Raw genomic sequence first — 18,190 nt, 5'->3', positions numbered from 1 at the left:
ATACTTTTTATGCACAAGTGAAAAGGAAAAGTCTTTGCTGCACAGGCTAGGGTACTCAGCTGTGCCATCTACCTATCATCTACTACTAACTGCAAGTTGAAATATCATATAAAATTTATATTTTTATTAGTAGCACAAAAGAAACACTAAAATTTCCTGGGAATTTAGGCACAAGTACATAAGTTTTTACTTCTATTTTAAAAACTTACTGAAGTTTACGTGCAATTTAGATGTTACCCTTAGGCTCCCAATGCTGTCCTTGGAAGCTTGTTTTACAATTTGTTCCTTCTCTGTCAAGTGACCCTGCAGGCAAACAGCCAGGAGGCTGAAGCACTGACGCAATTTCACCTTCTATGGTTGGTATATGTACACACAGCAGAGCGTGTGGATTTGAGTCCTATTTGAAGAAACCAGGGCTTTTTCAATTTGCTAGTTAAAGCTTTCTACAAGGATGGAAACAAGAATAATTATAGAAAACCCTTTCAAACGAATCTAACAACACCCACTCAAATTTCAGCGACAATATAGTTGAAAACTTTTTGATGTTACTTTCTAGTGGAAAAGGCAGCAGTTACTGTTCTATTCCAGACAGGTTAAGACAGTAGTTATTTCATACGCTCAAAATTACTATTTGTGTTCATCCACATGCTAAAGTTACTAGGATGCATCTTTCTTGCCACTTGTTCAAAAATCTGTGAGCAGTTACCTGGACTCTGCATTTCTGCTTCTTCCAAATCCTTATTTAATAGATTTGACATTTCTAGAGAGTTCAACTCTTCCAGCGAATTCTCTTTCTCCTCCTCTTGATTGTGGAAGTTCTCTTCATCTTCCGCTTGAGAGTCCGATTTCTCTGATTCAAGGAAGATCTGACCTGCTACCACTCGAGTTCCTGTGGAATGGTCCTTTACCTGGTCCTCTGCAGATAAAGCCTGAAGGAAAGCAGCCACAATTTAGGTGGTCAGAAACTAAAGAACAGCAGCTGGCAAAAACAACATTACTTTTTAATGATATGATCAATTAACATACTAAGTTTAAACAGTAGTATCAGAAGTTGAGCTACCTCTATCAGCTCAAAATTGACTCTACCCCTCTCAGTTCTTTGAAAAAATTAAATTCTTTTCCAAAGATATAACACAGCATTAATTCTTCTAATGCACAAAAGAAATTAATGAGACAGCAAGAGGTACAGAAGAGTTTTAAACAAGAATCAAATCATAGTTCTGAATTTCATAGCTTTGCTCTCACTCCACAAGAAAAACAGAATGACTAGAAACTTAGTTCCTCACCTTTGACTCCAGTGATTCATCTTGATTCCCCTCTTCATCTAGAAGAGATATTAGAAGGCAGTGAAAAGTTTTTCCATGAGTAATTTTCTCAAAAATAAATATAAGTTTAACTACAACATTGCACCATGGGTCTGAAACATTCTAGTGTACTAAGTTGATTTATGTACTTCAGAAAGACCTTGTTAGTGTACTCAGGAAGAATCAAATGTTTCACAGATGATCTTCTTCATTCTTAAATTATATTAACACAACTGTGTGACCAATACTGGAAAAGAAGTATGGATTATTTTTTTTTTTAAACCCAAATCAATCCTCTAGATTACTACACAGTCTGGATTGTTCCAGTCCAAATAAACTACTTAAAAGGTATGCATCAAGTGAAAAGGGCCTCTGGAACCTGAGGTTTTAATCACCAAATCAGCTTTAGTATAAACAGCTTCAGTATTGACCAGAAAGTTACATTATTACCACCCCACTTAAGCATTGTACTTTATAGAATGCCAATTAATTTTGCCTGACCAGTATATTCAAACCAATATATAGAGATCTCTCTTCAGAACTTATTTTGTATTTAAGATACTGTTCAAAAGCTGCAAGCCATGTTTAACTGTCATCTTTCCTATCTGAATGGGCTACGATATGATATTTGATTATCACTCTAACCATTCTATGATTAAAAAGATTGGAAAGAGAAGAAACAGTAAAGAGGAAAGTCTACTAGGCAGAAACCTACAGGAACAGAGATGAAAAGGAGGGAGAAGATAATCAGAAAACCTTTTTTTTTTTTAATGACAGTTTTACTATTGTTTTGCAGAATTACGTCTCCTATTTGCTTTCTTCCTGTAACTTAAATGGGCTACTCACTTCAAACAACTGCTTCAAACTACTTCAAACAACTTGGTTTGCACTAGCACGTCAACTGAAAGCCTCTAAAATTATCACAGCCAAAACGTGACTGTTCCCAGCTGTCGGTATCCGATTCCATCTTGTTTAGGTAAACAAACTCCCCACACATTTAAAAGAAGATGCTACAGGCCTTTCTCTCTGGTACACAACTCAATAAAAGCTCAAATTAAAAACAGATGACTAAGCAAAGCTACCATTAACTCCTGCTAGATTTAACAATTCCCCCCTTCTGAGAGTCTGGGGTATATAATGCCCTATAGCAGTGGTACTGCATTGTCACGCTGGAGACCAGTACTACCACTACAAGAGGTACCTAAGCTGATGTCAGTTAGTGCCCTGTGCATGAGACACACCATTCAGTATGTTACAGTCAGCTACTAAAGACTCCTTGCACAAATACTGAATGCCAACAAAACTCTCCGGAAGTTTAGAGACCTTTGCCAACTTTCTGTAAGCATTTAGCAGCAAACAAAACCTGCATTTTTCATCCTCATGCAAGTGAAGTGCCTTACCATAGACAACATCTCTGAAGTGACAAACCACAAACACGACACTTTATCAGTCCATGTTTTGAAAACTATTATTATAACAAAGCAAATGCAGGTATTTGCAATGCAGGGACTAATCTTGGAAGGCAGATTCCAGAAAGCGATTTCTACATTGTTATTTGAAGTATAACCTTTGATTAGAACAAATAAGTAAAAAGACAAGGACCAAATTTAAGCTGTAGCAGCATAATGAAAATCAAGAAAAAAATGCTAAAGCGTATAAGCAAAGCTGAAAAACTAAGGTGATAAGAAGTTTGACTGAAACGGAGACAAACAGATAATAGTCTCTTGAGTGTGCTGAAGAGGTTGGAAAGCTCAAAAAATTTGACTGCCAGCTGACACAGGACTAAAAATGATCTATACCAGTGGGTGTGTGTAAGCAGCTGTACCCTACAGTGCCAAAAATGAGCCCTTCAGAAAAACTAGCGGTGAAAGAACAGTTCAGGTGAAACAGAACCTGCAAGTAGCAACCAAGACAGTATCATTTGGAAAAAAACCATCAAAAGAGCCGTAAGAAAATACAAGGCTAGCATTTTCACCAGAGACCACAGTGCTTATCAGCTTGAGGAATCTAACAGATGAGGCTGATCACGGTAAGTCATAAGAAGTTCTATCACTGAACTTCAACACTTCAGATCACCATGTAACAGTTGTTTTTTAAACACAGTAAAAGTACCTATACGTTTAGGATACTTCCCGGTCCTTTCTATTTTGAAACTATGAAATAAATTTGAAGTTACCATGTTTCTGACAAATTCCACTGTACTATCATAAATAATTTTAATCTAAAACCAAATGCTACCCCTACAACTTCAAACTCCAGAGCTTGTCACGAGTTTCAGACGCGCTTCTGGAGTGGAGGAAACTAAGACAGAATTAACCTTCCCAGAAGCCTGTATGCTGCTATTAATATATACAAAGCACTTATACAGTACCTGTTCCTGCAGTAACAAACATGTCATTTTTAACAGCTATACCAGTGAGGGTGTTCCATGTTGGCTGTTCAAAATCAGCCTATATGCCTGAGAGCACTAGACCATTCTAGCTTTTTGGTAAAGGCTTTACTAACTGCTTTCAACTTGTGTAAGGTTGACTTTACAACAAAATACCACCAAAGGTCAAATATAAATAGAGTATACCCTCTATGCACACATATCAAAGAACAATTTTATTGTAACTTCACAGACAAAGCAAAAGGTTTACTAAAATGAAAGGCAAGAGACATCTGTGCAACATAAGGTAGAGCTCATTAAATGTTTGCTGCTCTTCTTTGAAAGTAAATAAACCTATTTCATTTCTATTGCATCATTTAAATTCTCTCGGAAGGAACCAGCTTTGTTATTAAGAAGTTGTACTTGAATAATTGTTTTCAAAACAGTGGTTCCAAAACAGCACTAAAGCAACAACAAAGTATTAGTTTAACTGTTCTTAGCTCTGGGACTTCCTTCTAAGTTCGGCAGATGAGGTTGCAGTGATGAACGATAACGTGACTAGAGGAGGGATCACTTACAGTTGTGTTATTTCACAGAACTGCTGACTAATATACACCCACTACTCATAGAAGTGTGTGTACTTCTAAGAAACAGTTAAGAAAATTATTCTGAAAGTGTTAATGAAAGATCTATGGAAGGTCACAGTTTGATCTAAGAACAGCTGGTGAGTCAAGGCTCAGCTACTACTGAACAAAGTCACAGATGTTATGTTTGTGCACCTGCTTCCAAGATTAAAGCTGATAGTTTAGTTTGGTTTTCCACAGTTAAATTAAAAAAAGTAACTGACTTTTTTTTTTTTTTTTTAACTTTGGGTATGTTACCAAGGCTGCCTAATTCTATAAACCTCTTCTGAAAAGGCCAATTGGAAATTAACCCTACCAGTTGTTAAACAAATTAGGGAGATGCAATGATATATTAAAAGAAAGAAGTAAGCAAAAATACTTGTGGCTGAAACAGGCAGCTGACAACACACAGAACACCCCACTTACTGTGCTGAGCTGTAGACACTGCTGGGTGCTCTCATGCCCAGCCAGGACTCTAGAACACTTCATACAACTCAACACTTGTCTTGACCATCCACCACTTCACAAATAATTAAAATCAGCTTTAAAATGTATTCATTTTTCCTCAATTAGAAAGACCAGTGTTCAATCAGTCTATTTAAATATAGCAAAAGTACTCTGGCAGCCTACGCTAGACAGAAAGATCCTACCATATGCTGGATAAAGATCCTACCATTTTGTGAGAATTACTCTTTTCAAGAGAGCACTATGGAGCAAGGGATAGAAACAAGAAGAGCTAATGCCATGTGATTCAGCAAGGAGAATGCCATTAGCTGGAGGGAGCCCAACACTGCCAAAGAAGAAATCAACCGACAGCCTGTAAGGCTAAAGGACTGCTACTACCAGTCAAGAAATACTCTTAGTTTAAACATTAGAATGGTCACTCAGTTCAGGAAATAGCCAAAAATTCAAGAAGCGAAAGCAGTTGGCAATCTCCCAAAGCTCTGAGGAATGCCCTGACTGATCACTGTAGTCAGTTTCCTTCCATTTCCTACCAAGCTCTTCAAGCTTTAAACACTATCACAACAAAGCAACTAGTAAGAGTTTGCGTGCTCTAGAGCAGTGATCTCCAAAGCGGGGTGTGTACACTCCAGGGGTGCACTAGCCAACACACTGGGGGTGCAGGAAGAAAATACTTCTTGTACCATTAAAAAAATAAAACTTTTCTTAATATGGTGTTTATTTCACCTTTATCTCATTCTTTTTTCACTTCTGTTTCTGTGTGTGTTTTATGATGTACATAATATCTTAGCACAGTAGTACATCTAGGTATTTTTTTAATAAGTTAAACATTGAAGATGCATGCTCAATTTTTTTTAGTGAGAGGGGTGCATGAACAAAAAAGGTCTGGCAATGACTGCTTTAGAGCATCCATCAGAGATTTTATGTGGTATTTTTAGTTATTTCTTTCAATGTTCTTTTTGTGCAATTGACTAGTTAGACTTTGAAAGAGAGTGCAAACCATGTTTATCCTATTCTTGCAGGAAAAAAGGAAATCTTAGGAAAAGTACCTCAGATTGCTTCTCATCAATTTTTCAACTGTTAAATTCAGCGCAGAAACAGACTCCATAGCATAGATGCTATTTCTATTACATGAACTTCTAAAACCTGCAGTGAGTTAAGCAAAAACCTTAAGTGGCATCTATTCAGCAAGGCTAGTTTTGAAGTATCTTTTGCAAAGCAAGTAAATTGTTCCCAGCTACAATCTGTGCAGTGTATTCATTTTAGTGCAACTACAAGATTAAGACACAGGCCAACCCTTACCCTGAATACAAATCTTTTTTCCAGTTTCCTTACAATTGCTGGGTAACTGTTTACAAAACCTACTCTCCTGCAGCCCCTCTCTAGGAACTGAAATTCCCTACCAGGCAACAAGGCAAAGAGTTTAGAGGATGTTTTTCAGTTAGGTAGATAAATCAGAAGTGTTGAGACAGCAGGAGGGTCAGGGAAAGCCACTGAGCTCTGTCTTTTGAGAGAACAGGTACAGAAGTTTCCTACAAGTATATGACTGTGTTCATTTGTCCTACCACTTAATGAGACAGTATCAAAACCTCTGCCTATCACTGAAGTTAGCCATGGAAGGTGCAGGACAGTCAGAGGAAGAATCACTTCCTCTCTTGAGGCAGTATAAGAGAATTTTTACCTCTTAGTCTGCAAACATGAGGAAAAAAAAAAAACACCAAGAACCAAATAGTATCAGTAATCATTAAAAAAAAAAACCCACAACTTTTTCAACATTCTTAATAAATGACCAAAAGAAGAAGCAGAAGGCCATTGCTGCTGTGATATGTAGAAAATAGCCAATTTTGGCTGGAACACACAGTTTCCATTTTTTTAGCTGCTTTTGCTGATTCCACATGGACTCCCCAATATTCTTTCCCCAGCCCCCAGTGTTCAACTTCTTCATAATCTGTACTAATATTACATCTTTAAAAAAATAGCACCCATTTCTTCAGGCCTGAGTTTTCCTGCATTCAGCAGAAGTTTTCAATACGTTGACTTAAGTAAAAGTTATGACTACAAAGTAAAGCTATAGTTAAAAGATCGACTACTAAAAAAAATACTCATTAAAAACATCTTCTGAACTCAGGAAATGTAATACTCGAACTATTTTTACTCATCCTTCTTAAAACCTCTCCCTTAAACGTACTCACGTTCCAGATGACTGTTTCCAGACCAGACATAAGGAGTGAACAGTACTGAAGGAAGCATTTAACACAGTCTCTAGGCTTGTACCAGACTCTACTACAGAAAGTGGTACTCTTACTGTAGGAATTCAAAACATCAACAGTGTCAACATCTTATTTTCTTTCAGAATGATTCTTGACAAAAATTGGAGTAAGAAAGGTCTTCTAGTTATAGTCTCCTGCCAAAAGCTGGACTCCGAGCAGCCTCTCCTAATTAATTCTGGATATTAATGAACAGTTTTACCTCACAGTAGTGATTTAACTTTGGCAACAGCTTTTAATTCTTCATGTACCATATTGTGTGCTTTCTTGGACCTACTAATTGTATTAGTTCAATTGACTTTCAACATACGCTTTGGGGTTCACTTCCATGTATGCAGTAGGAAGTTGCAATTTAAAGTTATGCTACTGGAGTTCAGATTAGATATCAAGCACGGGCCTATGAACTTTGTAGGCAATGTTGTATGCCAGCAGGGCACTCTGCAAGGTGTAGAAAAGATACATACAAGTTCTGTGAAGCCAGAGAAAGGTATCCAGTTTTTGAACTATATTACTTTCCTGAAATACCACTGGCAGCCTAAAAGCACATCCTCAGTAGCACTGGATAAGGCTGTCTATTAAAGGAGTGCTTTCTGGCTTTAGAAACACTATATAAATAAACGCATTGCACATTTCCCCCACCCGCCCATGGTGCAAAGAAGGGTGTGGGAGGCAGAAACCCCAGGAAAGGAAGTAGATGACAACATATGAGAAGCACATAAAGCCCAAACTACACAATAACAAAAGAAGCAGAAAAAATTAAATGTATTACAGCAACATAACGCAGGCCCCAGAAACGCTCCCTATATATTTGCATGAGAAAACTGTTCTGATAACGCTAACGTCAGCATTATCAGCTCCTCAGCAAGAAAATGCGTACTAGGGAGGAAAAACCCATCTCATTTCGGTTTTGAGCAGAGCAGAGCAAGCGTTGCAAAGTACGAGCTGTTTAAAGGCCGAAGCCAGACTAAGTAATATCCTCAAACCCCAGCAGGCCTACCGAACCGCTCCCGGTGATGCGGAGCCAAGCAGGCACAGGATGAGCAATGGGCCCGCCGCCCCTCTTTCAAGGCCGCCAACCCCCGCTACCCCCGGCCACGCAGCTGACAGGCGCCCAGCTCCCTTCCCCTCCGCCGCCTCAGCCCCCGGGCGAAGACAGCGCTGCCCCTACGCACCCCAGAGCCCCAGCAGAGGACACGGGATCCCCTCCCCACCCCACGCAGCAGGCCCCCTTCCCCCGCAGCAGGCCCCCTTCCCCCGCAGCAGGCCACGGCGGGGAGCGAGGCCGCCGCAGGGCTGAGGCCCAGCAGGACGCAGAGACCCAATACTAACCGGCTGCGGCCAGACCTCCGGCCCAGAGCGCCGCGAGGCACAGCACCAGCCCGAGGCGCGCCCGCCGCCCCATCCCACCGGGATCCTGAGGGGCCGCCGCCGCCGCTGAGGGGCTCCGGGTCCGGCAGCCTCACCCCGCCCACCGCCCCGCCGCCCAGCCAATCCGCCGGCCGCGCTGCCGACAAACTGCCGACCGCTGGCCGCCGCGCACGCAACCCTCCCCTCAGGGAACGGCTTGCTCTACATGGCCCGCTCCCATTGGCTCGGGGGACGCACGGCTCGTCGCTCACGCCCTCCTCTCGGCCAATGACATTACAAGAGAGGAAGGACGTGCCTCAGCGGGTACTGGCCGCGCGAGGGCGCCCTGATGAAGTTAGGGCGCTGATTGGCTGGCGCGCCCGTGCCTACAAGGCCCGGGGTGCCTTGCGGCAGCCATGGCGCCCGCAGCGGCGTGGGCACTGTGCGGGACCCGCGGGCGCGGGGAGCGGCGGTACCGCCCGGCCGTGAGGTGCTCCGGCTGGCAGCCGCCCCGGGCCGCCTGGCCCTAGTCAGAGCCGTAACACCAGTCTCTCTTAGGGGCACCTGGATAAGGAAGTTAAAGGTTTAGCTTAATTTACTCAGCCTTATTTTTCCTTTCTTACAACGTTTTTATTCTCTGTCAGTAATTTTCTATATCAACCTCCCCCACTGGAAAGCCGTAGGGTTTATGACTTTAATTTGCTTCTGAAAGCACCAGGGAGCCCTATTTCAGACCACGGAACTGCAGGTACCTGAGGAGACTTTCTTGGCCAGCTGTAGGGGAAGCAGCAGTGGGTGAGAAACCCACCTCATCCTGCCTGGCTGAAGCACCTGGAACTCAAAATTAATGTAATTAGTTGAATTTTCCCTTCAGAAAGGTGTCAGCCCCAGGAAGGGACGGAAGACTGTGGGGCAGAACTCTGATTCTTGTAAGAATCACATCTTCCCATAGGGTCAGTTAAAAAGCGACAACAAATGAGGGAGGGGAACCAGCGTCCAACCTGCCCTGGACTGAAATGAACAATGTTTATAAATACTGAAAGGGTGGGTGTCAAGAGGATGGGGCCAGTCTTTTTTCAGTGGTGCCTGGGGATAGGACAAGAGGAAATGGGAGCGAACTTGAATATAAGAAGTTCCACCTAAACATGAGGAGGAACTTCTTTACTTTGAGGGTGGCAGAACCCTGGAATGGGCTGCCCAGAGAGGTGGTACCTCCTTCTCTGGAGACATTCAAAACCCACCTGGACATGATCCTGTGCAGCCTGCTCTGGGTGGACCTGGTTTGGCAGGGGGGTTGGACTAAATGATCTCCAGAGGTTCCTTCCAACCCCATGTGATTCTGTGAAACACCACTGGGTAGCAAATGCCACAGGGTCACAGGGCTGTGCTATTACACAGTCCAGCCTCAATAGCGTTAACCTCTCTTACCCTTACAGCTCTACGGTTGCGGTCTCTGCAGGGCAAAAAGTAGCCACCAGTGACCATGGTTTGCTCCCATGGGAGTGAGGGTTTTTCTGCCTACTGGGACTGGTCCTGAAGGCAGGTGGACGCCCATACCGCTTCAACTAGGAGGCTTCTGAGTAGCATGTAAGCATTTTGCACAGATCTAGTAAGTACTTCTGATTCTAATTAGGAGAATGCTAAGTACTCATCAATTTTTTTCTATCTACAGTACAGCTATAAGAGCGTTCATCCGCTTAGGCAAAACCAAGTGCACTGTGGTGTGAGAGCGCTACTGTTCCAGTACAGGCCTGAGGGGGATTTACGGGGGTGCTTCCCTGCACTTGGATCAGGCCCAGGTTTAACCTCTGTGCTAAACAGAACCACGTTAAAGCCCACCTGGTTGGGAATGTTGCTGCCCAGAGCAGAGCGGAGCAGCTCAGTGGTGCTGGGGCCAGAGGGAACCTGCAAGGATGATGACCATTTTCCTTCAACCAAGGGGTGTCAGGGGCTGAGGTGGGCTGCCCAGAGCCCTTGTAATGTTCCCAGCCCTGGAGGTGCTCAAGACTTGAGACAGCTCAGCCCTCCCCAGTCATTCCCTCCTGCAAGCAGGGGTTGGACTAGGTGATCTCTAGGTCGCTTCTAAACAAATTAATTCTACATCTAAAGTTCTGCGTATGTGGTTAAGGGAAATGGAAGAACATGAGGAAAAATACAATGAGGGAAGGAGATACATATTTTTCTGAAATAATTAATCACCTAAATAAAAAAAAATCAGATAATAATGCAGACTGAGTTAGTTCCAATTAATTTAGTCTATGCTGTATTCTAAGAGTGTGGTAAATTTATTGCTGCCTTTCCATTTATGTGTGCAGCAGCCATAAAATTCTCATTACTTTTCTTAATCAGTTTTGCATTTTCTTCTATGAAGCTTTGAATGGAAACTTACGTATTTTTGCTGTGTTCCTTCTCTATTCTATACCAAAATGTGGTGGTCTTTTATGCACCAGTCCAAGTGACCAGACAAATAGTAAGGGCTCAAATTGCATCCTTTGTGTTTCAGGCACGCTTAAGTTTAGTTTCTTAAAGTGTTATCTAATCTAAATTTTCAAGAGGTTTTTCACTTGGACTTATTTAAATACTGCTTAGTACTTTTATGGCATGATGTGATAGTCATTCTCCAGGTAGGAGAATGGAAGCATGTGAGTTAAGTTTTGAGTAGTTTAGTGATAAGCATCATAATTTTCTGAGTATTTCTCATACTCTCTTGTTTGTCTTCTCTCTATATAGTTTGATCACAGAACTTTCTTCTTTGTAGCAACACTGTTTCTTATTTTGGGGAAATTTTCTTGTATGATTTTTCTCTTTTTTTGACGTAAAACTGCAGAATTGGGAGAAGTATGAAGCTTGGTACATTTTGAAGAACATTTTCCCAAGAATCATCCTTGCAGAATAAGGAGGAGCAAGCTTCAGCCACCTCTCGGGGAAGATTTCTGTCCCAAAATACACTGGCTTTCTGACAGATTTTTCTGACAAAAAAGGCACATTTTTGTTTACTTTTTATTAAGTGCAAAATATATCATTTTAGGCAATCTAATTTCCATAGGTTTTTAATGATTTTTTTAAATTTTGTTTTACTATGTATTTTTAAAGTTTTTGGACACGTATTTCTGAGGAAAGAATTAATAAGAGTCTAATATTCCTAAATCTCCAGTGTTTATGGCTGTAGGAGAGTTACCATTTCAGCAAAGCCTATATGCAAAGTAAGAGACACAATACAAATGTTAATTAAGCAACCTGAGCAAGCAAAGGTGAAAATTACCAAGCTTAACATCACCTGATCTGTGATAATCAAGTTCCCAATTGCAGGGAATAAGGGAGAGTAAAGCAGCAATGGAGAGAGGAAGGAACAGTCTTCTATTTTATGTTAGAAAATAAGTTGTTGGCATGGCTTTTGTGAAAACTCCACTCGAGAGGAACAAGAAAGATGCCCCTCAAAGAGTTGCCAGCCAGTCCAGACCAGTAACAAATTGTAGAGATTAATTAGCCAACATCATAAACTATCAGCATTTGCATAAACAGAAATGCAGATAGCCCAGTGCTGTTTTCTCCTCTCCAGCTGGTAAGGGTTGAAGCTCATTAGTGCAAACATCAGCCCTTGCTCTCTAGCTTCCCAAATACACCCACATTCACAGATCTCTGAAGTATCACTGTGGGCCCTTAATATCCATGCCCAGACCTGTGGGGCCTCCCCTATTTACCAGGTGGTCTAGCTTGATCTTCAGTGGCAAAACAGAGGCACATGCTCATTCCCTGTTCCCATGTGCGCCTCTTCCTCCTGCATCTCTTGAATATTAGGTCACCAGGTGGTGATCTAATGGCCATGCATGGGCCTGGTGTCCTTTACCTGGTTACTGACTCAGACCTGGAGTCTTCCAGATATGGATCTACTTCCTGGCTAATCCATCTTAAGGTTTGCTACTAAACTGTATGTGTGTGCACACAATTAAATTCCCTAGGGAAATATAAACAGTCTGCTCTCTCCAGCTGCTGCCACTTAGACCTATGGGCCCTGTGAGCCACAGTCCCTGCTCCAGTTGCTGGAGCTTAGACCCCAGCAGCACACACCCTGCTCCCAGTGGTGCATGATCCCTTTCCCAGTTGCTGGGACCCAGGTCTCCGTTGTATTCTGGTCTCTGGTTGTTGGAACCTGGATCTGCAGGCCTGGTGACCCACGGTGAGTTCTCCAGCTGCTGGCAATTGCACATTGTAACACTCACATAGAAGAGAGTGAGATTACAAAGGCAATAATAGGATTCAATATGAGGATAGGATATACTGTGTTGATCAAGTGTAGGGCTCAGACAAGTGTCCCGTGTTTTTTCCTCTGCTATACATCATTATCCCTCAGTTTCCTTGCCTTTGTCACTTCCCATAAAGATCCCATAATTTTTACATAACCCTGCAAGTTTTTCTATTATTCCATGCTTTTGGTGCGCTCCCACAAACCCACTCAAATATCCCATCATACTTACAAAAATCTTGATTTCCACCTTATTTCCGCTTCTGTCCCCCCCCAGCTATGCCTGAGTAGTTCTGTTTAACAGCCTGTCAATCACGGACTGAAGAGTTCTTGTCTTTGTCTGCCTTATTGCCTGTGCATTAATGTTTATGTGTCTGTTTATTTTATTGTTTTATTGCCTTCCCTGTTGCTTGCTATTTCTATCATGCTGAATAGTCCTTACCCAGATTGCTTAATGAACCAGAGGCTCTCACAGTGGCACAGAGAAAAATACTCTTATTTGGTTAAAGCCCTGGAATCGTGCTGCTTTTTGTATTGGTTCTCTGGTTTTACCTCTGCTATTGAGTCACTGCTATCGCTTGCTTTTTTTACTGCTCATTGTCTCAAGGGAAGAGCTCCAGTTATCTTCAGTGAGATTTCCTGTAGGATTTATTGAAACCTGAGTATTACATGCTTACCAGAGTTGTAATGTTACAGTCCCAGGGGTGTGAGTTACTTGCTTGTATAGATTTCTTACGTCTCTGAATTGTGCTAAGAGCTCCAGCTTTCTGCCTAGTGTGGAAACCTTCCGGCAAGGACAGCTGGTGGGTTTGCACTGAAAATAATGTTTATCCAGTTGCCTGTGTGATAAAGGTCCTGTCTTTAGATGACAATGAATAGCAAACACAAATGAGTTTGCAGTGTGATACAGGATCACAAATGCCAGCCTTCTCTAGAGAGAAAGCGTGGTGACACCTGGCCGATCTGTGTACAAGTCTGGTGAAGACATAGTATTTATATTTTAAAAAAGCATTTTAATTATTGAAGTAATGCGGTGTAAAATCAGTAGAGTTCTGTTCTGCCCCCAAAATTTCCGAAGCTGAACAAAATGAGGAAAATAGTTTTATTTAGAAGAAACACAGTCTAACAGTTAAGGGTCTATAATTGGAAATCACAAGAGATCGCCTGTTCTCTTTCTGTACTGCTGCACATCCACGTGAATTTCAGTGTATTAGAGTGTCTTTGACATGATTTCCACTCATGAGGGGTGTCTCATGAGTTGCAGTTCAAATGCAGAAGGAAATTAAAACTAATGTTGTCTCTAACCTAAAAATTTTATATACATTGCACTTTACTAGCCCTTGCGGATGCAGTGTTTTCACTTATATTAACAGCAATTTCTAGTGTAACCTGAATTGAAAAATTTGAAAAGCTCAAAGGGACTGAAAGCCTTCAAGGTAAAATAGGACAAGATAACTAGTACAACATGGAGATGGGTTCAGGGGTAAGTGGGACCTGAATATGATGTTTTCCCTTCCAGCTTGTGAGTCCTTTTCCTGAAAGGTGCTGTGCTGGTGGAGGGCCTGGGATGGAAGTGAGAGCTCTGCTCGGTGAGCAGGTAAAGATGCACGCAGGGTAGTCATTATGGGAATAGGGTTGGAATTACCTGGAAACATCCCCAGAGATGTGACTGTTGGGTGAACATAGAGCCAGAGGAAGAAGAGATCATTTCTGAGATCGTATTTTGCTATATTGACTGTCCCCTGGCTTTCTGTGAACTTTTGGGTATCTGATTGGTGTTTACATTGTGGCAACACTGTTATTTCAGAGGCTTTTTCAGAGCTAGGTCCTAAGCATGGTTATTTAGTATTCATAATGCTCTGCTTAGAAAATTTGAGTCATTCAGCTGGAAAAACAGAAAGCAATCACAAGGTTTAAACTATCAGTCATAAATAAACAATCTTAGCGCTTGTGCGGGGTGTAATTTATTCAGAAATATGATGCAATAAACACTTACAAATAATGAACATGCTTGGAGGAGTCCTTTTTTTCTGAGGTTATTCGGGAACAGGAAATGGTAAAAACTGATCAGCTGTATATATTTAGAACCACGGATGTAGAAATAACTTGCATCTAAAAGAACCTAAGACTTGACAGAGTAAGAGGTCAATGTTGAGGACAGATGTCAGCCCACCCAATGCTGTTTGAGAATAACTTGGGGCGTAGAAAATGGGACTTGAGGTGTACGAGTTGGGCTCTGCTCCTCAGGAGTAGAATGGCAGCACAAGTTTTGCCAAGGGATATTTGGAGGAGTTTTGAGGAGAGCTTCCCCATTGCAGGATTAGGCTGTGGTCGTGCCTGGAGTGCGGTGGCGTAACTAGTTCTGTGCCCACAGGGCAGAGTGGGCCACTGGACTTTGGAGAAGGCAAGGTGAAAGTCATTGTTTGCTGACTAGATGTGCAGCTGTATTTCATTGCTTCCAGCAAAGCCTGCACCCGTCTTGCCTTGCCACCAATGACAATATCATTATATTACAAAGTTCCTGTCAGTTTCGTTGTCAGATTTCTCTCTGGCGTCAGGCCCCGATGCACTAACAAGCTGGCCTGCTTGCAGTGTTCAGACATGATGCTGCTGGTAAAAGCATGTGGGAGGGAGCAGGGGAGTAAAATCCACACAGAATGTTGTGCTTCTTAATCTTTGGTTTGGCTGTGAAAATCAATGTTCAGTTTACTAAAAGCCATTAAAAAGGCATTTCTCTGATCAAACATCTGAGAATTGAAGGAAAGCTGGGCTGTTGTCCTGGTGAAGTGGTGGTCAAATGACTAGCGAGAGAATAACGGAAGAGTATCGGACCTTTTCTATTTTAAATATATTTTCTTTGTTGAAAAGGTTTTTCTCTGATGGTTTAGCTGCTCCTGTTTACGGTTTAGCTGTAGTTACAAGTGTCAGCTGCAAAGTGAGAGGGTGTTGTATGCAGTGTGTGAGTGAACTGTGGTTGAGTTTATACTGAATTTAATGTTCATGAATTCCTATGATCTAATACAGGGCTAAGTGGCTTCATTTTCACTGCACGCTGCTTATATGCTTGAGAGACAATTTTACATACTTTTTTAACCAAAAAAAATCTCATGGGACAGAAATAGAAGGCTCAAGGACAAAAGAGAAATCAGTAATTGAAGAGGGAGATGATCCAAGGTGTGAGTGTCAAATCGGGAAGTAAAGCCTGCTTATGATTTATGAGCATTTATTTCATGATAAGTTGGTTATAAAAAGACAAAGGAAGAGATGCTTTCCATAATTTCATCTGGCTGCAACGTGAACTTTCTGTAGTTGATTGAGTCAACTCCAACTCTCCAACCTTTAGGACAACATAGCACTGGAAGCAGGGAAATAGGTATATTAAATGAAAGAGATTTGGGCTCTGATAACTATATTATTTTTTTTTTCCCTATCATACAGTTCCCTTGGATCTTGTCAGTGTGATTTAAGTAAAAATTAAGTTTGTCATTGACTACAGGGATGATTTCCCCATTAAAATGCATCAATATTTTAGGGTATTTTCACACAGCACTATTTCTATGCTGTCCTTAAAAGCAAGAGATAAAACCACGAAACGTCTTTGTGAAACACCAGGTGAGGCTGGGGCCTGAGGGATGGGGCAGGGAGGGGCTGAAAGTAGTCACAGGCTGGGTATAAACTGTCTGAAAGAGAATTAGGATCACCTGAGGATGATGAAGACCTTCAGTAATCCCCATTTGTTTACAGTCAGATGGTGCTATAATGATTGTATTTCTCAGTAAATATTGGTCTTAATGACTTTCAGTTGGCAATTTTTTTGAGTTTGATAGTGATGTGCTGATGCAGAGCTTCAGTAACTGCAAATGGCAGGTGGGATCAGCATTATAACGACTTCCTGAATGAGAAAAGCTGAAGGAGTAACAGAAGTGGGATTTAGTAGTTGGTGCTCCTCTGTGCTGTGGGTCATGCCACAGGTACAAAGCTTCTATTTCAGATTATTGCAGTAGAGAATGTTTTTGTAACCTGTGGATCCCATGGGTATGTATGTTTTTGGTTTTGCATTTGTTGGAGTATAGAGACTTAAGTGTTGAGTCTTTTTAATTTTTTTTGCTGCTTCTGTTTGGTTTGGTTTGGTTGTTTTGGGAGGGTGACGTTCAGATCCTGCATGGAATGCTCAAACTAGCTTTTGGTGAGACAAGCTGCAAAAAATGCGTGACCATAGCTTAAAATTAATGGAACTTTAAAAACATAATTGTGGTATCATCTCTATTTGCTTTTTGGCCCTGTGGAATGATTCATAGTGTTTTCAAGCTTTGCTCTACAGCTGCTGTGGTTAGAAACTTCAAAAAAATAAAATAAATGCAGGATGCTAATGTCAAAGGCTTCCAGCAGCTGGAGATTTATGATACACAATTAATCTCTTCAGAGTCTGATATTTAGGAATGAGTTGGAATCCTGGCTCGTGTTTCTGATACTATTTATATTTTTTTTCCTAAGGAAGGCAATAGAAGTTGTCAAAATGCTAATACTGGGGAATAATGATGCCCTGCATATTCTTATAGAAGATACATATGACCTTAACTGGTAAAGCATATTTAATTGGAGGAAGGGGAATTAATCTTCCTCTGTCATCAGTAACAGTTCTTACACCTGTCAATTGCCTGATTAAGTTCAGAAGGATCTCCGGTACTCCTGATTTTCCCTACGTTTTGCAGGGATTTTTTTTTCTTGTTCTAATCTATTCTAACATAGGTCTTCCTGATATTTAGGAATGAGTTGGAATCCTGGCTCGTGTTTCTGATACTATTTATATTTTTTTTCCTAAGGAAGGCAATAGAAGTTGTCAAAATGCTAATACTGGGGAATAATGATGCCCTGCATATTCTTATAGAAGATACATATGACCTTAACTGGTAAAGCATATTTAATTGGAGGAAGGGGAATTAATCTTCCTCTGTCATCAGTAACAGTTCTTACACCTGTCAATTGCCTGATTAAGTTCAGAAGGATCTCCGGTACTCCTGATTTTCCCTACGTTTTGCAGGGATTTTTTTTTCTTGTTCTAATCTATTCTAACATAGGTCTTCCTATGTCTTGGTGTTAAAAAAAAAAAAAAAGTTTGATTAGGCACAGAGCAGATGATTCTAAGGTATGTGTTAGGCGAAGTGCCCTGTCTGCCACTCCACACAACCTGGAGAATTTACAAATTCATGCCCCAGTGAAGAAATCCAGTTTCTCTGGATAAAGTAGGGAAATGTTAATTTCTTTTTCATTTAATGGGCTTCCATTGGTGTCTAAATAAAGTAAATAATACACAGATGCTTTTGTGTACTGAAGAATCATAACTGTATCTCTCCTACCAAGCAAATGAGTGACAGCATTCATGTGTACGTGTTGCTGGTCCATTTTAATGGGCTACAATTTCTGAACTAATCATGTTACTTTTGACAGGGACAGTTGCGCCAGTGAATCAGGCTCATTTTGTATATTTGGCATGTTCTAAGGAGACAAATTAGAGCCAACTGAGATCTGGAAGACATGTAACTGTACCATTATAACACTGTGTTTGGCTTCATAGG

General features: G+C 41.3%; 1 protein-coding gene across 2 annotated transcripts in view; it reads right to left on the bottom strand.

Annotated features, from left to right (window-relative positions):
* Positions 1–8,509, bottom strand: part of SEL1L (sel-1 suppressor of lin-12-like (C. elegans)) — a 33,810-nt gene extending 25,301 nt beyond the window's left edge. Inside the window, exons 1-3 of one of the 2 annotated variants that reach the window (XM_014941906.1) lie at positions 8,354–8,509; positions 1,287–1,324; positions 707–929 (exon numbers count right to left, since the gene is read on the bottom strand). In XM_014941906.1, the coding sequence (XP_014797392.1) occupies positions 707–929; positions 1,287–1,324; positions 8,354–8,426 (334 nt within the window). In that variant the 5' untranslated portion in view covers positions 8,427–8,509. The remainder of the gene's footprint in view (positions 1–706; positions 930–1,286; positions 1,325–8,353) is intronic. The other variant, XM_014941905.1, reaches the window with a different exon arrangement.
* Between the last annotated feature and the right edge of the window lie 9,681 nt (positions 8,510–18,190).

This window comes from Calidris pugnax, unplaced genomic scaffold (assembly GCF_001431845.1).
Source record: "Calidris pugnax isolate Ruff unplaced genomic scaffold, ASM143184v1 scaffold56, whole genome shotgun sequence".
In the NCBI taxonomy this organism is placed as follows: Eukaryota; Metazoa; Chordata; class Aves; order Charadriiformes; family Scolopacidae; genus Calidris; species Calidris pugnax.
The sequence above is the reverse complement of the archived record's forward strand: the minus strand, read 5'-3'. Positions and strand labels throughout refer to the sequence as shown.